Source organism: Microtus oregoni, unplaced genomic scaffold (genome assembly GCF_018167655.1).
Source record: "Microtus oregoni isolate MIOR12 unplaced genomic scaffold, Mior012 000011F_ref0000422, whole genome shotgun sequence".
NCBI classification, from domain to species: Eukaryota; Metazoa; Chordata; class Mammalia; order Rodentia; family Cricetidae; genus Microtus; species Microtus oregoni.
In genome coordinates, this window is record NW_024543070.1 from 51550001 (window position 1) to 51572859 (window position 22859).

General features: G+C 51.6%; 1 protein-coding gene across 2 annotated transcripts in view; it reads right to left on the reverse strand.

Annotated features, from left to right (window-relative positions):
- Cdhr2 (cadherin related family member 2) overlaps positions 1 to 22859 on the reverse strand; it is a 35571-nt gene that overhangs the window by 4004 nt on the left and 8708 nt on the right. For both annotated transcript variants that reach the window (XM_041659952.1, XM_041659950.1), the window contains exons 2-28: positions 21251 to 21313; positions 20920 to 20991; positions 20058 to 20197; positions 19879 to 19932; positions 18852 to 18941; positions 17285 to 17374; positions 16545 to 16670; positions 16267 to 16413; positions 16108 to 16183; positions 15901 to 16016; positions 15578 to 15811; positions 14557 to 14712; positions 14314 to 14475; positions 13982 to 14043; positions 13123 to 13366; positions 9995 to 10234; positions 8455 to 8524; positions 7575 to 8180; positions 6518 to 6589; positions 6063 to 6112; positions 3653 to 3801; positions 3387 to 3495; positions 934 to 1022; positions 475 to 543; positions 309 to 386; positions 159 to 219; positions 1 to 81 (exon numbers count right to left, since the gene is read on the reverse strand). The exon at positions 1 to 81 is cut by the window's left edge and continues 44 nt beyond it. In XM_041659952.1, the coding sequence (XP_041515886.1) occupies positions 1 to 81; positions 159 to 219; positions 309 to 386; positions 475 to 543; positions 934 to 1022; positions 3387 to 3495; positions 3653 to 3801; positions 6063 to 6112; positions 6518 to 6589; positions 7575 to 8180; positions 8455 to 8524; positions 9995 to 10234; positions 13123 to 13366; positions 13982 to 14043; positions 14314 to 14475; positions 14557 to 14712; positions 15578 to 15811; positions 15901 to 16016; positions 16108 to 16183; positions 16267 to 16413; positions 16545 to 16670; positions 17285 to 17374; positions 18852 to 18941; positions 19879 to 19932; positions 20058 to 20197; positions 20920 to 20991; positions 21251 to 21302 (3495 nt within the window). In that variant the 5' untranslated portion in view covers positions 21303 to 21313. The remainder of the gene's footprint in view (positions 82 to 158; positions 220 to 308; positions 387 to 474; positions 544 to 933; positions 1023 to 3386; positions 3496 to 3652; positions 3802 to 6062; positions 6113 to 6517; positions 6590 to 7574; positions 8181 to 8454; positions 8525 to 9994; positions 10235 to 13122; positions 13367 to 13981; positions 14044 to 14313; positions 14476 to 14556; positions 14713 to 15577; positions 15812 to 15900; positions 16017 to 16107; positions 16184 to 16266; positions 16414 to 16544; positions 16671 to 17284; positions 17375 to 18851; positions 18942 to 19878; positions 19933 to 20057; positions 20198 to 20919; positions 20992 to 21250; positions 21314 to 22859) is intronic.

Sequence of the window (22859 nt, forward strand, 5' to 3'; positions counted from 1 at the left end):
CAGCACCATGGCCACCCCCAGTCCTATGATGACACTGGTGAGCAGTTTCGGCTGATCAGACTCCTGGCTCTCCTGGGAGCTCTGCAGAAGAGGGAGGGTGAGGAGGCTGTGGCATCCATGTCCCTCCCCCACCCATGACCTCAGTCTGCTGCACTCACCACCACCACCAGTCCCTGTTCCAGCAGCTGAGTCAGAGAATCCTGGTCTCTCCGGATCATCCTGCCACAGGAAGCCCAAGGGTCACTGACCTCCCCTGGGGGCTTCTTGTTCTGCTTCTCCTGCCCACCCTCCCAGACAACTCCACTCACATATTCAGCTCGTTAAGTGTCAGGGCTGTCCCGTTGGAGAAGACAAAGTAGGCATCAAGGTAGGACTGGACTTGGGCCCTGGAATAGACACATGAACAGCTCAGAAACACCACACCCTCGCCAACTACCTTGCTTCAGCCCAGCCACTGGGCCTGGGGATTCTCACCGAGTCACAGAGTCTATGTTCTGGATCGTCACAACGTAGACAGTGGTCCTGGTCGCCTGGACGAGAGCCCTACAAAAGATGCCGGTATCACAGACATGTGGAGTGGGGCCTTAGCCCAGGAGTGCCAGGCCTGCGCCAGTGGAATCAGGAGTCATACGGAGGGAAGGCTGTGTTCACTAAAGAACTAACAGCTCTGCCCAAACTAGAAACGGAAATCCTTTCTTCTGGGACCCTTGTTCTTCTCCAGGGCATGGCTTTCACAACTGCACACAGCAGTTTTGTGCATGACCCATCCCACCTTTGACTGAGCATGGGCTCCCGGGGTACAGGCACAGGATCGAAGATAGGGACAAGTTCACTTATGGGTCAGGGACAGGGTAGAGGGCTGCTTTGTCTAGTTCTCCAGGGCTAGCCCCTTAGGGTCTTCCCATAGTCCCTTCTTGTACTTCCCAGACCTACGCCTTAATCTCCTCCACGTGGGCACCCACTTCATCCTTGTTGGTGGAGAACTGTAACCTCACACGGTAGCTCTGGTCCACAGTGAAGAGCTAGGGGTGGGTAGAAGCAGGTATGGAGAGGAGACATCAGAAACACAGGGCAACCGCAAGATCACCCACAGCATGCGTTTCTCAGGACACACGGCCACTGTCACAGCATGCGTGCAGTGCTCACCTGCAACCCGAATTCAGACCCAAATACAAAGAAAGGCTCTTTCACCCTCAGATCCAGGTCTTACTATAGAGAGGCTGTCACAATGAAAGTTTCACGAGATTTTATCTTGGAATTTTCTGCCTATAAATAATCTCTCGGCCACACGCTCAGAATCCTGGCAGTCATGTTGCCCCTGTCCCTACGTGTCTTTGCTTGCTCAGTCTCTCTCAGGCTCGTTTGCCCTCAGATCCCGGGTCTTACTATAAAGAGGCTGTCACAATGAAAGTTTCACGAGATTTTATCTTGGAATTTTCTGCCTATAAATAATCCCATGAGGGGGCTGGAGAGATGGCTCGGCGGTTAAGAGCATGGCCTGCTCTTCTAAAGGTCCAAAGGTTCCCAGCAACCACATGGTGGCTCACAACCATCTCTAATGAGGACTGGTGCCCTCTTCTGGCCTGCAGGCATACACACAGACAGAATATTGTATACATAATAAATAAATATTTAAAAAAATAATCCCACGAGCACGTACATGGTTTCCCTCAGCCACACGCTCAGAATCCTGGCGGTCATGTTGCCCCTGTCCCTACGTGTCTTTGCTTGCTCAGTCTCTCTCAGGCATCTCTCCTCTTCACTCTACATGTTCCAGTGTCTGTGTGGTGGTCCATGTGGCTGTCTCACATACCCTGGCCATTTCTGACTTCCTCACCACCGGGGGCTCTCCTGTACGATGAGGTACCATCCTGTGTCTGCAGGAACATCCCTGGAAGGGGGCTTGCTGCCTAAATCACTGTGTGTCTTGTAAACACATGTAGAGATTGACAAACACCCTTCCTAGAAGAGTACAGCTGGTTTAATTTCCCAACAAGAATAAGGGGAGTCTGGGTCTAGGGGTAGCGCTGTCAGAAGGCTCATGCAGTGTTTCACATGGCTAATACGTCCTGAGAATTTCCTTCCTGTGTACATGCCTGTTGTTCTTCACGCCGATGTGTGGATGAGAACAGTAAAGTCCCCATTACTTAGAAGTCCTTGTGTGACTGAGTGCGTGTGTGTGTGTGTGTGTGTGTGTGTGTGTGTGTGTTATGATTTGTTTTGAGAGCAGGTCTAGCTATATAACTCAGGCTGGCCTCAAGTTCAAGTTCCCCCTGCTTTTGTCCCCAAGCGACAGGATTCCAGGTCCATTTCACAGACATTCTGCATAAAAATTCAACAAAGCATGCCTTTACTCTCATAAGAGACAGAGGTAGATGGATCTCTGTGAATTCAAGGCCAGCCTTGATGTGGGAGTGATTTCTTATTAATAAAGAAACTGCCTAGACCCATTTGATAGGCCAACCCTTAGGTAGGCGGAGTAAACAGAACGGAATGCTGGGAGAAAGAAGCTGAGTCAGGGAGTCGCCATGATTCTCCCACTCCAGACAGACACAGGTTAAGATCATTCCTGGTAAGCCAACTCATGGGCTACACAGATTAATAGAAATGGGTTAAATCAATATGTAAAAGCTAGCCAATAAGAAACTAAAACTAATGGGTCAGGCAGTGTTTAAAAGAATACAGTTTCCGTGTAATTATTTCGGGTAAAGCTAGCCGGGTGGCAGGACACAGCCCGCCGCTCCGTATTTCAACAGAATGGCGCCCAACGTGGGGCTAAATCCACTTAAAAACCTGAGAGGGCTTAAAAATAAGGGAGAGAAACTTTAACACAGATTTTTGCTGTTTGTTGGTGGCGTGCTGTAGAGAGATTTCCTGATTCGGCAACAGCAGCAGAAAAAAAAGCTGTGTCATTTTAAAGTGCGGCTTCTTGGGACTGTGCTGCCAATGCAAACTCTGGCTTTAAAGCATTTCAATGGATTTTATGGGACTGGATGTTTGTGTTCCCGCTTGGGATCGGAAGGAGATTGCTCTCAGCGCTCCCCGCCTACACCTGGTTGTTTTGAGAGCAGGTCTAGCTATATAACTCAGGCTGGCCTCAAGTTCAAGTTCCCCCTGCTTTTGTCCCCAAGCGACAGGATTCCAGGTCCATTTCACAGACATTCTGCATAAAAATTCAACAAAGCATGCCTTTACTCTCATAAGAGACAGAGGTAGATGGATCTCTGTGAATTCAAGGCCAGCCTTGTCTATATAGGGGCTCCAGTCTAGCCAGAACTACATTAGTAAGACCCTGTCTTAAAACAACAAAATATAATAACAAAAAAAAAAAGAAAAACACGGACTAGCCGATAACACCGGGGGCTGGAGGCAGGAATGATACTTACATTCAGAGTGGTCTGCGCTTTCAGTGCAGGACCCACGACAGGCTTGTCCTCAGCCTGCACTGTCACCTGGTATGTGCCTTGGAGAGTGGAATCAAGGTTGGTCACCAGCCTGTGAGAGGTGGCAAGACACAGCTTTATTCTGTAACCCAGCATGGGTCCTCACGCTCTCTGGAAATCAACCCGTACACTAGGGTGGAGACCCGGCCTGAGGCTGCGCTCCCCACTCCTCCCCTCCCAACCCACCCAGGGATCCATCACCACATTACTGGATGTTGCCGGTGTACAGGTCCGCTTCCACTGAGCGAGTAATCCGGAAGACCTGGACAGGGCTGGTGACCCCGTTCTTGGAGACAAAATCTGCACTCGGGATGGAGAATTCGATGATCTTATTGTCTTGTGAGTCCTCATCTCTGGCCTGGGAGCAAGAGTGAATATCGGAGTAAGGCTGGGAAAGGCCTCTCCATTCCCACAGTGACCGGAAGCCACAGCCGCCACTCAAAGCACAGGATTTTTTATTTTTTTAATAGGGTCTCACTACGTAGTCCTGACTGTCCTGGAACTCACTATTTAAGCCAAAATGGCCTTGAACCTTCTGTGATCCTCCTGCCTCTGCCTCAGAAGTGCTGGGACTACAGAAGTCTACACCACACCTGGCTAAGCTTTTAAAAGACAAAGTTCACTGTACATCCACATTTGCCCAAAGACCTTCTCATGCACCCCAACATAACTGCTCACCACCAAAAGTCCTCCTATACTGAAACCTGCCTCACTCTTCTCTACCTGACTGCCAAGCATCTACACACCTACTCCCAAACACAGCCACGCTCAGCTTCTGAGCTCCTATCATGTATATCCTCTTTAAAGCCCTCGTTTGGGGCTGATTAATATGAGCCTACATTCCCTAGTGGACCAAATCTGAACAAAGAAGAGAGACAAACATTCTAATTCCTTTAAAAAGAAAGCAACAGAGAGCTGGGTGTGGTGGCGCACGCTTTTAATCCCTGCACTCAGAAGGCAGAGGCAGGTAGATCTCTATGAGTTTGAGGCCAGCCAAGACTGTTACACAGAGAAACCCTGTCTCAAACACACCACACACACACACACACACACACACACACACACACACACGAATGCAATAGGTCCATAGGGCTTCAGGCTATGAAAAGGAGTTAGTTTTAAAAAACACCAGTTTGACCAAGAAGAGATTCAGTCAGTAAATCGCTCGCCCTGCAGGCACAAGGCCTGACCTACTTTTGTGAACCAGAACCCTCATAACAGACCAGATACCATGGGATGTGCTTGTAATCCCAGCACTGGGGAGGTGGGGATGGGTGCATCCCTGGGGCCTGTCAACCTACTAGGCAAGCTCTAGGCCACTCAGAGATCCTATCTCAAAAAAAAAAAAAAAAGAGTAGCTCCTAAGGAACAATGTCCTACATTGTTTTTAGCACACACACACACACACACTACCCATATCACATACATGCATATGTTTATATACACAGATACACATATATGTATACACACATGTATACATGCATACCCACGCACACTACCCATAACACATACATGCAAATATGCATATACACAGATACAAACACACACACGTATACACACATTCATACCCACACACACATACACAAGCATGTACACCCACCCACACATGTGTACCTGCACACACACACACACACACACACACACACACACACACACAAGAAAACAATTCAAAACCATGACTAAATCAGGACATTGGCAAACAGTTGACTAAGGACTGGAGATTAACTGTGGTTTTTCTTTTAACAATCTTTTTTTTTAATTTTACATACCAATCCCAGTTCTCTCTCTCTCCCCTACTCCTGCTCCCCCCACCCTGTGTTAAATTTTGAAAGAACCTAGAAGGAAAAATTGCTGTCCCAGGAGAAGCGCTGTCCTGAGGACACCCTCAGCTCTGCACGGGAAAGGCCAGGTCATTCCAAGCCTGGGGTACATCATCCATGTAGTGTTAGCCAGGAGCCACCAGCCTCGTATCAAAGAGGGAAACTGAGCTGGGCACAGTGGCTTATTCGCTTAATCTCAGTACCACAGAAGCAGAGGCAGGCAGATTTGGGCCAAGCCTGGTCTACATAGTGAGATCCAAAATAGCCAAGGCTGCAAAGCCAGACCCTGTCTCGAAACACACACCACACACACACACACACACACACACACACACACACACAGGAAACTTAATCCCAGAGAAGCAAGGCAGTTCCAGCCCCAGGGCTTCACCCCACATGGCCTAGCCACCTTCTAGTCACGGCTGACATCCATCACCGTAACAAATTGAAAGCATTGCTATAATTGTGCTCAGGAAGCTATTTAAGCAGAAGAAACCCTTTTAATTTACAGTCGGCTATGGGTTCTCGATCGCACTCGAGAATTCTGGCGTCGTCAGGAAATCTAGCTTACAAATGGCATTTCTGGTCATGAAATTTTTATGACTACTAAATTGAACAATTAGCAGAATGGAGGCGCATCGACTGGGCCAGCACTGCTACAGCTCAGGTTTTGTGTCAGCCGGTGCTGAGCCCATCAGATCTAGGGCTGAGACACCTTAGGGGCAGGTGAGAGTCCCGAAGGCCTTAGTCCTCTCTGCTGCAGTTACTGTGGCCGGTACGACTAGACCTGGCAACTCACCTGGACATAAGCCACCGTCTGGCTGGGCAGCACGAGCTCCGGGATGATCACTGCAAATGTGAGCAGGAACAGGTCAGCACGGCGGGGACAGCGCCACCTGGCCCTGCACTGCTGAGTCCACACCACAAGCCCGGCCCCAATCCCTCTACAACAGTGGCCATTGCCACTGTTCCTGAGGCTGTTGTAGGCAAGGCATCCGTCCCCATTGTACATATAGGGAGATCGAGGCTCGGAGAGGAAAGGCCTGCCTTAGAGCCAGCCAACAGCTGATCCAGAACTGTAATGAAGACTCAGATGTCCCTTCTAGCCTCAAGCTGGGGCAGAAGTGGGCTGGACCCCATTGTCGCCTAGAGAGCTTTTCTTGGGGAGAGAGAGGGAGGGTATCTAAGGGTAATCCCAAGTAAGGAGGTGCGTGGATGTAGGACAGGGTGAAGATGGTGGCTTCACTCATTCACCAAAGGTCTGATGGTCAGGCAGGAAATAGGGAGCGTTGTCGTTCTTGTCCTCGATGTTGATGAGGAGGCTTCCTGAGGAGGATGAGATCATGTGGGTCAGAGTTCTGAGCAAAGTCCTCACCCAAAGAGCCTGGGTCTCAGCAGGCTTTCTCTGCCCCTGCTCTTCCTGTCCCATTGCACATCCTTGCTCCTCACCCAGGTGTCTCCACAGTCTCCTCTAGATCTCCTGTCCATTAATGTGGTCCCCACCCTCATGGAGGACAAACAACGGGTCAGAGCTATGCAAGAGTGGCAATCCAGGAGTGGTCTTGGTCTTCCCCAGCTGACCAAGGCATTTTATACATGGATGGGTGTCATTCAGTAGCAGCATAACTTAGCTGGTATAAGAAAGACCCGGGGCTCCATTCTCAACACACCTAAAAGTAAGTGTGGGGTGGGTGGAGGTGTGAGGGGGGGGTGTATGTGGTGGAAATATTATGCATGTTTTTCTATATTAATATCTAAGTGTGATGCACAATTTTAATGTCAGTCATTTAAACACTCACTCTGACACACAACTATAAATCTCAGCACTTGAGAGACTGATGCAGGAGGATTATAAATTTGAGGCCAGCCCGGGCCACAGAGTGAGACCCTGTCTCAACACACAAAATAAAAAAACTCCTACCCACTCTTTGCCTTGGCTGCTCCATCTTTAAGATGCCTGGGCATGACTAGCTCATGAACTGTACAGGAATGAAATGAGCAAATTCCCTAAGGTGTCTGGCACAGTTCCGTGCTGTGCTCACTGTTAACATGGCCCTTGTGCCCGTGTGGAGGTAGATGCGGCTGCAGCTGGCTCCGGGGTGCTGTCTCCTGTGTACTGTTTCACCAATGGCAGCCTTCAGCCGGTGCTTCCAGGCACCCCACTAAACACTCTCCACAACCTGCCTCTTGGCCACCCCTCCCCCGAACAGATGGAGAACAGAATCCCCAAGAGCACATGGCCAGTGACACAGCTGACAAGAGTTGATGTGGGTCCCTGCACCCTAAGCTGCAGCCCTGCAGGCCCTCTCACCATTGCTGCTGTATGCTTCAAAGCCGGAATCTGTGGTGAGGTCATGTGCCCGCACGACCAGTGTGACCAGATGACAAGCCTCATAATCGATGGCCTCACTCTGATTGACGTACACGGAGCCGTTGGAATCCACAGAGAACCAGCCGTGGCACACGCTGCCCACGTCAACGTTATCCTTGGTGCAGAGGACGTCCACTAGCTCTATGCTCAGCAAGGCCGCAGTGTCCACATCCTGGGCTTTCACCTGAGCTACCTGGCCATACTGGGAGCCATTCTCAGCCACAGATATGGCCTGGAGTGAGGCTGCAACCAGCGTAGGTGGTTCATCATTCACATCCACCACAGTTACCATGACATTTGCTGTGGAATTGAAGTCCTGGGGGCCTGGGTTCTCGGCGCTCACTGTCAGATTGAAGAATTTCTGTGCTTCGTAATCGAGGCTCACATCAGGGAGCAGCCAGATGGACCCCTCGGCACACCCTTGAGCCAGCACATTGCCTCGGACAATAAAGTTGCTGACACCAGTCCCAGACAGGCTGAAGCTGATGCGGTTGTTGGCTTCGGTCTGGTCAGCATCGCAGGCTTTCACAGTGCCCACAAACTCTCCTGTGTACGAAGGACAGAACTTGGAGGACCAGTCGTGCAAGTTTGGGCACTCCGGCTAGCCCTGTAATGGAGCTGTTAGCATGAGCCTTACTATTTGGTGTCAGAGATGGGATGTAAAGAGGCTCTGCTCTGGTGTACCCTTCCCCAAGGGTTGCTTCACAAAAGGATGACACCTGCATGTACCCAAGGTGCTAGGATACGTAATCCCCTGCCATCTGTACAGCCAGCCCATTGCTCAACTCCCTGGGCCCAAACCAGCCCAGAGGGCACATACCTGGATCCCTCTCCTTCACAAAGAATTCATAGGAGGACTGATTGAATATAGGCGGGTTGTCATTGATGTCCTAAAGGGAGAGGCAGATCTGAGTCCTAGGGACCTCGTAGCCCCAGGTTCACCCTCCCCAGAGCCATCTGAGAAGCCAGTAATGCCTCTATACAGATAGAGCCATCAATTCTGTGACCCTCAGTCTCCAGATTTGTCGACAGCCTTCAGAGAAGGTCAAGAAGTGGTCCTTCCGTTTGTCTGACTTCAGCCCAGAACCATAGTTACACCTCCCAGAACTATTACAGGTCCCTGGCTGTGTCCCCATCTGGTTTATCCTGAGGTCCCCTTTCTCAGTCCTGTGACATCAGCTCTGTGCCCAGTCTGAACTGGAATCTGAAGCCCTGGACACCTGATGCTTTCTGACCTTGCCTACCATGTACTGCCGGAGCCCTGCATCCCATCTTCTCCCTGTGTTGTCCTGTACTGGGGAGATGCTCTGGGTGCTCCAGCCCTTCTTAATTGCTGGCATACATGCAAGCTTTGATGGTCAGTTTTCTCTGCATAACCACAGAATGCAGACCTGGGAACAGAACCTAGTCCTTCGATAAGGTGCGCCTTCCCTACTCTTCCTCCCCGATCTTTCCCTTCCTTTTGTCTTTCTCTATCCCCTCTCTCCTCCTTCTCTCCTTCTTGCCATCCTTCTCCTTTGTCTTTTTCTGAGATAGAGCTATCATCATGTAATCCAAATCCTTCTGGAAGTGCAGAAGGGGCCTCTGCTGGCTGAGGTGCTTGGTCTGATGGGGACTCCTCAGACACACATCACTGATTTCTTGCACAAGGTTGCTGAATTCTCATGGTCATCCTGACTCACACGGAAGTGGCTAAGACATCAGCTCTGAGTCTATTCCTGCTCTGCCTCTCCTGTGGCTCTGGCTTCAGTGTCCTCGTCTGAAAGCAGGGGCAGCCTCTGACACAACAAGAATATGACGCTCTCCGGGGCAAAGGAACCCCTCCACTTCAGGAGGTGAAATTCTTCATTTTTCCTTTAGTGTTCTACAATGTCCTCAGGATGCCAGCAAGTCTTAAATCTATTCCGTGTCTTCACTGAGGTGACAAGGTCCACTGTGTATCCCAAGATGGACTAAAACCTCAGTTACCCTGCCTTAGTCTCTCAGGTATTGAGATCATAGGTGTGCACCACCATGCTTGGCCCCTGCTTTCTTAATAAAATGGTTGTCATCATCCCTATCTCTTGTGGAGGAGACACAGTTGGAGCCTGCTTCATCTGCCTTTAGTCTTGGCTTGGTGTTAGTCAGGAGGGTTCCAGGCAAGACTGGGCATTGAGCAACCTCCCTGGGTGACGACCCCTTCAGAACGTCTCCCTTCATTCATGTTGATTTCACCCCTCGTCTTTCTGACTTAAGGGCTAGGATTGGCAAGGTCTGCCCGGCTGAGTTCTCAGCCTCTCATTTACCATGCTGTACAAGGCAGGAAGTGTGATGTGTGCTAGAACCAGGGAGCTAGGCTGGGTGAGAGCACACTGCCTTACCTCCACAGTGATGGTGACATTGACATCAGTGCTGCGGGGAGGTTCGCCGCAGTCAGCCACACGCACAGTTAGTACAATTTGACCCTCCAGGGCAGGGTCAATGTCCTCTCGATCCAGGGGCTCCAGATTCCTGAGGACTCCTGTGTCAGGGTCTATGGAGAAGTTCTGGCTATAGGGCCCAGGCAGCAGGCTGAAGAGCAGGCGGCTGTTGTTAGTATCTGGCTGGTCATCATCATAGGCCTGTGAACACAGTTGGTCGTGAATCAGGTATCTCGGGCTCAGGCTCACCCCTCTCTCCCACCCTGGCCTAAGTTGCCATTGGCTGGAACCAGGGGGAGACAGGCCATGGCACCCTGCTGAGATATGGGATACAGCCAGCAGGAGCTCTCAGCCTCAGCCTTGAGCGTGTTCCATCTCCCAGATTACTGCTACATGTATGTTGCAAATCTGGGCCTGAGCTAGACCCTGGGAAGAGATCTGAAGAGGAGGTTCCCATAAAGCTGACGCTACAGAAAGGGGAATGGGGGCATATACAGAGACTTGACATTTCTTTTTAAATGTAAAAGTGTGAAACCAAGCCGGGCGGTGGTGGCGCATGCCTTTAATCCCAGCACTCGGGAGGCAGAGGCAGGCGAATCTCTGTGAGTTCGAGACCAGCCTGGTCTACAAGAGATAGTTCCAGGACAGGCTCCAAAACCACAGAGAAACCCTGTCTCGAAAAACCAAAAAACCAAAAAAAAAAAAAAAAAAAAGTGTGAAACCAAAAAAATGGCTGATTTCCCATGATTGCTGCAGCATGTATTATTTCTATTTCTCTCTGTGTGTCTGTCTTTCTATTCACACACACATACACACACACACATACACATACACACACACACAGTGTGTTATTTATTTTGAGACATGGTCTTATGTAGCCCAAGCTGACCTCACACTCAGTATGTAGCCAAGGATGACTTCAAGCTTCTGATCCTCCTGCCTCCACACTCAGAGGCCTGGGACTTCAGGCATGCACTGACGCACCATCCTGTCTATGTGGTATCAGGAACAGAACCCAGTGCTTTTGCGCAGGCTAGGCAAGCCCCCACCAACTGAATTACATCCCTAGCCCAGTACTATATATATTTCATTTTTAAAGATGAAAATATTTTTTTTATTTTATATGTGTGAATGTTTTGCCTCCACATATGTAAGTGTAGCATTTAGGTACAGTGCTCACAGAAGCCAAAAAAGGGCATCAGACCCCTGAAACTGGAGTAAAAAACAGTTGTGAGCCACCATGGGGATACTGGGTCCTCTCCAAGAGCAGACAGTGCACTTAACTGCTGAACCAACCCTCCCGCTCCCCACCCAAAATTTTTGAAACAGGGTCTCATTATGTATCCCTGACTGGCCTGGAACTCACAGAGATCTGCCTGCCGCTGCTTTTCAAAGGTGAAATCAAAATCAAAGTGTGCATTACCACATCTGGCTACAGTGCTGTACTTTTTCCACAGCTCATTCTTCATACCAAGGGTGTGTGTGTGTGTGTACAAATGCATGCTTGTCTTGTCCGGGCCCCAAGCATGCGGAACTACACTGGAATGAGCCTGCACAGAGGGCGCATGCTCTTCGTGACCCAATCTTGACCTGAGGTCTTCCACCTGACTCCCAGCCACGCTGTCACCCCTGCTCCCTTTGACAGCACAGACAACACCATCAGCAAAGGTCTGTGACTTGCTTAGCAGGAGGCCCAGGAACAGAGGACAGAGCGGATTTGCCTCTGAGCATTGGGGTTCAGCAGAGGACTCAGCAGGGGCTGGGATGGGAGCTATTCCTTGTCTTTCCGCCCTGCTCACCCTACATCATTGCCTTCGCTTCGGCTCTGTTGGGTCTCGCTCAGTAAATGCATCCTTCGTAAGCAGCCAGAGATGGCTCTTCCAAAGGCACAGCCTATCTGTCCCCATGAAGGGCCTCCGGACTTGGCCACTTAATCGGCCAAGCACTCCTCTGCCTCTATAAAGGTGCCACAGTTCTGGCAATCACAAATGTTTCTCCCACGAGACTCTTAAAGGCCAGGGCCAGAAGGAGCAAGTCCACTGAGATCAGGACTCGGGCCCGCCCCGCTGGCCAACTGTGCAACCACAGAAAGGCTTGACCTCGGAACATCTGCAGGGAGCCTCAGTCCCTGAGCGATAGAGGGACTAAGGCCGAGAGATGGCCTTCTGAGGAGCCTTCTCACAAGGGTCCATCTGGGTCATCCTGATGGAGAGATTCTCAGTCTCGCACCATGTAGGGTGGAGGGCTCCCCGTGCATCTCTGGAGCCATGACTGGGGTTTTACCATGTGACCCTGATAAGCTGGCCGCTGAGATGTCTGCTTTCAGCTTCGGCTCCCAGGGGCTGTGTTCCAACTGTGTTCTTTGGGTTCTGGGTCTTTTTTTGTTTTTTCTTTGTTTGTTTGTTTGTTTTTCAAGACAGGGTTTCTCTGTGGCTTTGGAGCCTGTCCTGGAACTAGCTCTGTAGACCATGCTGGTCTCGAACTCACAGAGATCCACCTGCCTCTGCCTCCCGAGTGCTGGGATTAAAGGCGTGCGCCACCACTGCCCGGCTGGGTTCTGGATCTTATTGCTGCCTTTGGACCTTTAATAACACCACCCATTTTTTTATTATTCGTTCTCTGTTTGGATCTTGGGCTTTGTGTTTGTTTTGTTTTTCTCAAAATAGGCTTTGTCTTTGTAGCCCTGACTATCTTGGAACTCGCTCTGTGGACCAGGCTGGCCTCAAACTCAGAGATCCCTCTGCCTTTGCCTCTGCCTCCTGAATGCTGGGGTATGCCCCACCATGCTGGCTTGGATCTTACCTTTTATGTAAGCCACATCAAATCTATTTGGGATGAGTGGGGAATTAAAGGGCAATTAGTCTGTGAGGCCTATTCCATGCCAGGCCTCTGCAGAGTTCCTCAGGCCCATTATCTCACGCCCCGCTGACCCTGTGAATAAGGACTATGACCTTTCATTTTCTAAGAGGAAATAGGAGCCCAGAGAGACTGAGTAACTTCCTCAGAGCCACACAGTAGAGCTCAGACTTCATACAGGGCCAGCACGGACCCCTCCCCCACTTCCCCACCAGGTCCAAGGTGGCTCTCACCTGGATGGTCACAGAGACATCGCTGTCCCCCTCTGGCACAAAGACGTTGTAGGAGCCTCGGACCACAGGTGTGTTGTCATTAATATCCAGCAGGGTGATCTGTAGTGTGGTAGTGCCAGACTGGTTCCCGCCGTCCGTGGCCTGCAGTGTGAGGTAGTACACCGCCTGCTTCTCCCGGTCCAGCCCCGTGCCATTTTTCACGGTCACGTTGCCTGAGTTTGGATCCACCTCAAACAGGTCATCTCTGCTCAGAGTGACCGGATTTAGCCAATAAAAAGACAGGTCATGCACTTACATTTGAACTTCAGATAAATGATAACACAGCCTTGAATGAATCTTGTGCCGTATTTCCAAGGGACTTCTGACTGTGGGCTGGTCACGCTGTGAGTACCCCAAAGCCTCCAGGTGTGGGACACTTGGTCCACGGTGTGGAATGATGTTAGGAGGTATAGGGGCCTCTGTGAGATGGGGCCTTTTGGGAGGTTGACCCTAGCCCCTTCCCTTCCTCTGAGTTCCTTTCTTGTCATATGAACTTTCCACCCCATACAGGGTCCCACCACATGATTTAAGATACTATGAAGTCCTCACATGGCACAGTGGATGGCATCCCATGCCTCTGGGCCTCCGGAACTAAATAAAACTTTCTCTTTATAAAGTACCCTGCCTCGGGCATTTTATTATAGTCACAGAAAATGAACCATTTTTTTAAAATAATTTTTCTGGAATGGACACACAACCAAGCACTTTGTGCTTTTGTGGGCTGCTCTGCTCTGCACTCTGCAGCTCTAGCCCCATGGGGAGGTAGAGAAGAGCCCCACCCTCCCATACCCCCCCCCCCCCGCACGTCTTGAGAGCTTACCCATTTCCAGCAAGCAGACTGTAGGTGATCCGACCCCATTCACCCATATCTGGGTCTGTAGCCTGTGGGGCAAAGATGGCAGGACACTGGAGACAGGGCCCTCTGTGGCAGCACACAGCTCATTCGCTAAGGCTGTTTGTTGTGCGCCCTGACTCCAAAGGCTCACTGCACATCTGCATTCACACCAGACACTCCACACACCCAGGTACACTCGTACATGTACGTGTGCTTGCCGGGACCCAATGGCATTGAATGGAACAGAGTCTGGGACGGTCTTAGATTGGCCTTTTTCATCATCTTCCTCCCAGCATGGTCCACCCAGTATCACTCACCTTGATACTGCTGGTGACCACATAACCTGTTGGACTGTGCTCTGGCACGGTGAGTTTGTACAAGTTCTGAGAGAACGTGGGCCTGTGGTCATTAATGTCTCTAAGATGGATGGTCACCGTGGCAACAGAGGAGTTATTGCTGACTGAGTCAGTGGCCACAACCTGCAGACAGGAGAACAAGTGGCAATACGGGGGCCTGATCGCTATGGCCTCTGAGCCCCACAACATCTTGGTGAGCCATACCTGCACCTCCATCACTTTCTTCTTCTCATAGTCCACCAGCGCTGAGTTTCTCACCACTACCTGCACACTGACAGACCCCGCTGCTCGCTCTGGGGACACGCTGAAGGCTTCAGCATCTTCGCCCTCCACTGACAGCAGGAAGGTACCATTATCGCCCTGTAAAGGAGGGTGGTACAGTAAAGATTGACCCCTTGCAACTGCTTACCCAACCTCCAAGCTCAGGCCTTCTGCAGAAACTCTGCCTCAGTGAGACCCACAAGGGGAGTCAGAAAAGGCAGAGACAATAATCCAGGCAAGAGAAGTTGGACCGGCTATTCAGCTCTATGGACGCAGTCTCAGAGGACTGCCCTGGGCACTGTGGGTCTCCAGGGCTGGAAGGAAAAGCCACACTCACCCCGCACCCATAATCAACCATCAACCTTCCTTACCCACCATCACTCGCCACCCACACCCGTCCAGGCCTGTTCCCTCCAGCACTGGCCACCGGCTTCACACCCCCACCAGCCTCATGTCACCACCTGGCCAACTCCACTCAACTCCACATCACCCAATCCCGTCAAGCCATGGTCTCACCCATCACTAGGACCACCTCTGTGGTGGTCCCTTCCCAGTTAATCACTCGGACCCCTTTAAACGTTCCAGCCACCCTTGCCTACCGCTCCCTTCTTCCCCAAACCACAGGCTGCCCAGAGCCGCCCACTGTTGCCTAGCACCTAACACCAACCTCCACTCCATGCTGCTTCTGCTCATGCCACCCAGCATTCCCCTGAACCCTGCCAAACAGTGCGCAACAGCCTCCGCTTTGCACACACACGGACTGGGGCCACCGTCATTACCACCACGTTTCTGCCTTCGTTCCCCGTGAACCCCACTCATCACCCTGCCACGTGCTCTGCAATCCACTGCTCATCTGGGTTCCACTCATCACCCACTCTCTTTCCCCCTCTGCCACTCCCTTCTCCCATCTGTGAGCCCCCCATCCTTCCTCCACCAGTGCCCCTCCCCCGCCCTGTGCACCTGCCTGGTCTGGGTCGTAGGCCACCATGGTCAGGTCATCAATGGGGATTCGGGCAGAGGTATGCTCATCCACGTAGCCTACAAAGTTGACTTGAGCCTCTTGGGGGCTAAAGGAGCAGTCGGGGAGGCTGCAGTTGTAAAATTCTGGCTTGTGGTCATTGACATCGGTCACCCTTATTGTGACCCATATGCTTGCGCTGGCCTCTTGCTCATGGATGTTAAGATTCTTCTCGGTGGCCTGAGGTACAAAACAGAAGCCAGAGGGTAGAACAGTGCTTAGAGAGTGAGCTCAAAGGTCAAGGGCCAGAGAAGAGGAGCCGTACTCACCGTCACTTGTATCTGTACCTCTTCGTTTTCATTCAGCAGCTGCTCTCTGTCCAGGGGTCCGCTGACCTTGATGACCCCATCTTCCCCAATGCTGAACCACCCGGACCTTGTGGAATCTAATAGGGAAGCACTTGCAGCAGCTGCTCCAGGGGATCTGATCACCCCACCCTCACCCCAGCCCTCTCTGGGGGATACCCCGGTTCTCACTGGTGATGTTGTAGGTCACAATGTCATTGATGCCTTTGTCGCCATCCACTGCCTCCACCTTCAGCACCGAGGTTCCCTGGAAGGAGGCTTGATGAAAGCCTGTGACCCTTTGCTTAGACACTCACCACTACCCAGCCCCCTCCCAGCCCCAGCACATACCAAGACCGCATCCTCAGCCACAGAGGCTGAGTAAAATTCCCGGACAAACTGGGGATCCAGGTCTGGTTCATCAAGCACTGAAATGGACAGGAAGACTGGCTGGGAGCATTGGATCTTTTGTTCATCATTCAACATGCCACCTGAGTCCTGTGGGCAAGAAGAGGCCTCCCGCGAGTCTGTGCCACAACCCTGAGACCCCCAGCTCTGCCTACACCCCAGAGGCTCCTAGCTCTGCCCACACTCCCTGGGCCCCCAGCTCTGCCTCCGGCCCCACTCACACAGGCCTTCAGCTGCAGCTGGTAGAAGGCACTCTTGCTGTTGTAGTTGAGGCTGCCATTCAACACAATGGAGCCATTGTCCAGGATACGGAAAAGATTCTTGCTGTCGTCGGTGCTGGGAATGACCTGTGACAGAGAACATTCAGGTGAGGCCAGCTCTGGATACCACTGCCCCTCACTCCTCACGAATCCTACACTGAGAGACAGAGGGTCAAAGCCTGGCTCTACCATTGGCCAGGAATGCATATGTTTCAGGGTCATGTAATCGCTGAGCCCCGGTTTCTCCCCTTGGCTGGTATGATCACTTCGGTGGGTTGGAAGTAAGTTTTTTGTTGGCATTCAGGAATGGTGGGGTCACTAGCAAACTGGCCTTCACAGAACACATGTGCTTCTATTGTCTGGGTGAGCTTGGGCTAGACCCAGGCCCTCTCTGTCTTGAGCTCTCCCGGAGCTGTGAATGCTTCAGCCTGTGAGAGGTCTTGACCGGGCTGTTGAAGGGGGTGGGAGCAAGGATTGGACCCTTCTTCGGCAGCAACTGGACAAAGTGAGACTTTCCTGAGGTGGTGGTGGGTGAGGTGGGCTGGAGGAGTGGAGGGGGTTAGGGAAGCAAGCCGAGGGTGGTCAGAGAAAAGCCCGGGAAACCAGAGCTATGATTGCCTGTGAAGATGCTGCCCCCTGGTGGACATGAGGCTCGGTGAGGCCAGCTCCCACCTGGATTCCCCGGGGACTCTCACACTCACCTTCTCTATGAAGTACCTCACTATACCGGCGGTCCCGGAGTCCTCGTCCTTAGCCACCACAGAGAATACCACAGAGCCGACTGGCAGGGTCTGTAAAAAGGGACTTTTCACCTGTGTGTCCATCCTATACCAACCCCGGGTTGGGCCTTCAGGGGGACATCAGACAGTTCAAATGGAACAGGCAGCACATGTCTTTAATCCCAGTACTCAGAAGGCAGAGGCAGGCAGATCTCTGAGTTTGAGGCTAGCCTGGTCTACAGAGTCAGTTCCAAGAAAGCCAGGGCTACACAGAGAAACTTTTTCTCGAGAAAAAAAAAAAGATGGGGCAGGCAACAGGACCCCCTTCTCCCAAATAACCCTGCCCTGCCCTGGAAAACCCTCCCCTACACAGCCTCATATCCCCAGAGCTGGTTTATACAGACTCTCAAGACCATAAGTAAAAAACCATTCTAGAACCCAGCCTGACTGCACAGTATCCCATGTGCTCCCTTTAGCCACAGCCTGAATCAAACTTCCTCACTCTTGGCTTCTGAAAGTTCCCCCATTCTTCCCAGAATGTGGTCCAAACTGTTTCGGTGGCCCTCAAAAGTCAGGTGGCTACCTGTCTCTGCCCCTCCCCGGCCTCTGCCTTCCAGCCTCTGAGGTCAGCCAGCCTTATCACTACCTGAGGACCTTTGCACGTGCTGTTTCCCAACCTGGAACATCTCTTCCCTGGAGATCCCCTGGTAGGCCCCTTGGTATCCAGGTCTCTCTCTGGAAGTCGCCTACTCGAAGCCAGAAGCAGCCCCTCCTGTGGGGAACTTTCTTCCACTCTTCCCTGTCTTGTCATTTTTGGAGTTTCACGTCTCTGAACTGTCCCTTGCAGTTTGTTTTCCCCACCTGTGCTCTAGACTGTGACACCTGGCGCATCACACCCAGGGGAGGCTTGCTCACCAGGTGGGGTGAGGACCCAGAACAGCGCCCAGCACGTGGGTGCTGGGTGGGGCCTGTCAGGCGGATCCTATGCCTGACCCCACTTTAAAGGTCTTCCCAACCACGTGGTCTGGGGATTCGGAGACAACACTTTGTTAGTAAAGGCGGTCCTGGGAACCTCCAGTGAAAACAGTTAAAGTGAAGGAGTCTGGCTGAGGAAAGGGCCACAGCACAGAGCAGCCGTTCCAGACCTCCGAACTGCTTCTAGGAGGAACACTTGGCACAGAGAGAGTAGCTGAAAGTCAGGTCTGTGCCTGTGGAAACAGAAATGGCTGGTCTTCCTGTTGAAGCCGCAGAGGTGGTGAGGTGTTAGCTTGGAGCCGGAGCTGCCCCTCCACACCTCAGGACAGAGGCAGCAAGGGAAGTAGAGACGACAGAGAGAGGGTGACCATCTAACCAGCTGACCCCTAGTTTTCCAGAACCATGAGAAACATGGCTCCCTCTGCTTCCTTTTCCGACTGAAAGAATCCGAGATGCTTGTAAACTGTGTCCCCATCACTCGGCCTCACACACATGTCATTCACGGAGCTCCCGAGACGGATGCTACACTCCCAGATGCCCTCCCCATGCCCTGTCCCACAAAGACTGTGAATACCTCATTGATGCTGGTGGAGAATTCAGAACCCTGAAAAACAGGTACGTTATCATTTCTGTCATCCACAATCACGCGTAGCTCCTTAGTCACCTGCAGATGAGAAAGCCCAGGTGAGGCCAGAAAATGGGGTTTAAGATGCCAGAAGACTGCTGGGGGGACACCATGCAGAACTCTGCTACCTCTCTCCTGGATGTACACTCCTCCCCATCCTCCCTCTACCACCTTCATGTATGGGCATGTGCACTAGAGTATATTTGTGTGTTCTAAATTAGTCAAATGTGAAGCTGCAGGCATGCTCCATATGACTGCTAACGAGATGTCCATCACAAGATGCAGCCCTTGGCACTGAGCCAAACTGTGAACTGACAACAGCTCTCCTCTTTTTACGTCGTTTAGACACAGCCTCGCCTAGCCTTAGACACACTATGTAGCCAAAGATGGACTTGAACTCTGGATCCTCCTGCCTCCACCTCCCAAACACTAAGAGTACAGATATGCACCACTACGCCTGACTTTAACAAGAAGAAGAAGAAGGGGGAGGAAGAGGAGGGCTGGGGGTGCCATTCAGAGAAAGAAAGAAAAAAGGGGTATATAGAGATTTGGAAAGACAATAGACACGTAGCCTAGAGGGATAACTCAGAGGTTAAGACCACTGTTGCTCCTCTAGAGGACCAGGGTCAGTACCCAGCACCCTGGTTCTCTGGTCCCCGAGGACCCAATTCCCTCTTCTGACCTCTGCAGGCAGCAGGCATGCACACGGTGACAGGCTTATACTCAAACAAAGCATTCACACACATAGAATAAAAACAAAACATTTTAAATCACTACTTATATTAATATAAACCCACACTGTAATTTTATAAATTGACAAGGTGAACACACAATTTTGAAAGTAATCAACACTGAAGTATTATCAGCTGGGGTACTCTCTGCTTGCCTGAAACAGACACATGATCAGAAGTGGACACTTGAGACCTTGTTTGTCCCACCCTCCGACCACCCCCTCCCCTCTCTCCTTTCAACTCACTGCAGTGTTGTGATTGTCATTTACGGAGATGGTGATCTGGAAGGAACGGAGAGTCTGGAGCAGCAAGGAGAAGAGGCTGCTGTCAGTGTGAGATCCCAGCCGTGCTCCCAGGACTCTGGCTCTAAGGACCGCCCTGCCCACTCCCTCTCTCCAGGCTTTCCCCACCCACCACTCTTTACCTCGAAGTCCAAAGGGCTGGCCAGCTTCACTTCCCCAGTGCTTGAGTTGACAGAGAAGAAATAGGCATAGGGGCCACTGATCCCATAGGTCAGCGGATCATTATCACTGTCAGTAGCCACCAACCAGAAGACCACGTCACCTGCAAATGAACACGGCTGCCCCAGGTCCATGGCCACCTCTGTTAAGGTGGTCTGGTCCAGCTGCCCACCGGGCAGAGATGCAGGTGCAACTTGAATCTGGGATTCTGATCCCACCCCCAATCACCATCCAGCCTCCCTTCCTGCCTCTGGGCACTGGGCTTTAGTGAGACCAGAAATACTGTGTAGTGTTCTGTGGAAGGAACACTGCACATTAAATGACTGCTTTTGAATTTTCTTCCTAAGGAAAGCAAAGAATTGTGTTTAATGACCATCTCCATGAGAAGAGAGACACTCTCTGGTTAGGAGATGCAGAGATGTTGAGAGATGGTTCTGCTGCCTAAGGAAAACATGGGAGGCAAGCCAGTGGGTGGGAATCTTGTCTGAGCGCCTCTGTCCTCCATAGCCTCGGAGTCAACCAATCACAGATGGGCTAGAACCCTCCTCAGAGGCCCAGATTGGTGGGTACTCAGGTCCCTCATGTAAGTGATGGAGCATTTGTGTCGAACCCAAGCCTGTCTCCCTGATTTCAATCGCCTCTAGATAACACCGGATATGGTGGCAGGGGTTGGGTTATAAAGTAAGGACAAGAACAAAAGCTACAACTATTTTAGCCTGTGGGGGCCAAAGCTGCAATGTGAAACTTCAGGTGCAGAGGGCTGACTGTCCATGTGATCAGACGTGGGTGGGGAGCCTCAGTCCCAGCACAGGGACCATTACTCACCCACTGGTAAGTCCTCTGATAGCAAAACTGATGTCATATTGCTCGCGAACCGTGGTGGCGTGTTGGCTGTCACTGTAGGGACACACAGCAGGGGACGTCTGTACACCTGCACCGCACCACCAGCTGGTCCTCTGCATGTCCACCCTTACCCTTACCGCCAGCCTTCAGCCCAGCCCACCCACATAGAACAAGACTCCTCTATAGCCCTCCCAGGGCCTATCTAGGATGGGCCATTCAAGCTGGGCACTTACTAGTGAGGGCTGGCCCCCACAAGGTGCTGCTGGGGTCCCCAATTTTTGATACTGCTCTCGTAGGGGAGGGAGGCACTCACCAGACAGCATGAAGGCAGGAAACAGGACACAGAGTGGCCACAGCCAGGCCATCTTGGAGGGACCTAAGAAAAAAATGTGTCAAGGAAAGGTGCCTGGGCACAGCCCGCCCTCCTGGTAAAGTCTGCTCGCCTAGGTCCAACCCTGAGCTATCAACGGCCTTCACTCTGAACATACACTTCACCCCAGAATTCAGCACCCACTGAGTGCCCGGCACAGTACTAAGTGCCTTGGGTGTGTGGTGGCCTTGTTTCTGTAAGCACAGGGTAGCTGCTAAGCACCGAGCTAAGTCAGTGGCATGCTTCAGGCCACACAGGACACTGACAAGACTTGCTTTGAACGCAGGTCTTTTTCACTCTGAAGTCTCAACTCTACCTCCCCTGACTCACACACAATGGCACCGTTCAGGATCAAGGGTTCAGAGGGCCAGGTGGGTAGAGAGAGGAGGAGGCAGGGGAAAGAAAGGCCAACTTGGCCATGAATCACATAGCTGATGTCTCTATCACACACTGGGGGAAACACCCCTTCATATCTCGGCTCTAGAACGGTCACATCCAATTTGTTCCTCCTCCATTCCACTCCACTGTGTCATATAGGCCACCTTCCCCTCCCGTACTCAGTGTCATTGGCCTCCTTTGATTCCCTCCAACTCAAACCTCCTCCCTGCTCTCAAGCAATCTCACCATACCCCGTGGCGGCTCCTGGTTACCAGAGTACAAATTCCATAACAGCGTCCAAGACTTCAGTAACCTCTTCAGGTTCATGACTAACATTCCCACAAGCCATGCTGGCCTACCATCCCTCTCCAGAGACATCGCCAACGCTGCTGCATGCTGCTCCATCCCCTGCATACGAAGCTTCTGCTTTCCCAGTCACTCGCCTGCTGGCCTCAAGGGTCACTTTCTGTCCCCACACCTCAGTGCTTTCAGAAGGAACTGACTCCTCCTCCCATCTGTGCTGACATAAGTGAATGAGCCCACCAATCCCAAGCTCCCTAAGGCTAACAGGGAACACTAGAAACTCAGCAGGGTTGTCAGTGCACCCCAGGACCTGAGTACAGCCCCTCTGGCCCTGGTTCCCTTGGGGGAGAAGGTTCAATGGCCTCTACACTGCAGGGCCAGCTCCCAGTAAGCACAGAATAAATGATAATGATTATTATTATGAAAGGAACTCATCTCTTGCCCCTTCACGATTGATATCACCACTCCTGGTCCCTTTCTTCCCCAAACTCTGCCATGGCACTTGGTGTCCACTCAACAGTCAAGTCTGGTCGCCACCTCTTTGTTGTCCACCAGTTCTGAAGCCCAGCACAAGCCTTCTATTTTGACTCAGATCCATCTTGCCTCAGTGTGGTGGTTTGCATAAGAATACCCCCCATAGCCAGGTGGTGGTGGCACAGGCCTTTAATCCCAGCACCCAGGAGGCAGAGACAGGCAGATTTCTGTGAGTTCAAGGCCAGCCTGGTCTACAAAGTGAGTTCCCAGGACATCCAGGACTACACAGAGAAACCCTGTCTCAAAAACAAAATTAAACAAAAAATAATAATAATAACAATAATAATGATAACCTCCATAGGCTCAGCTCTTTGAACGTTTAGTCACCAAAGAGTGG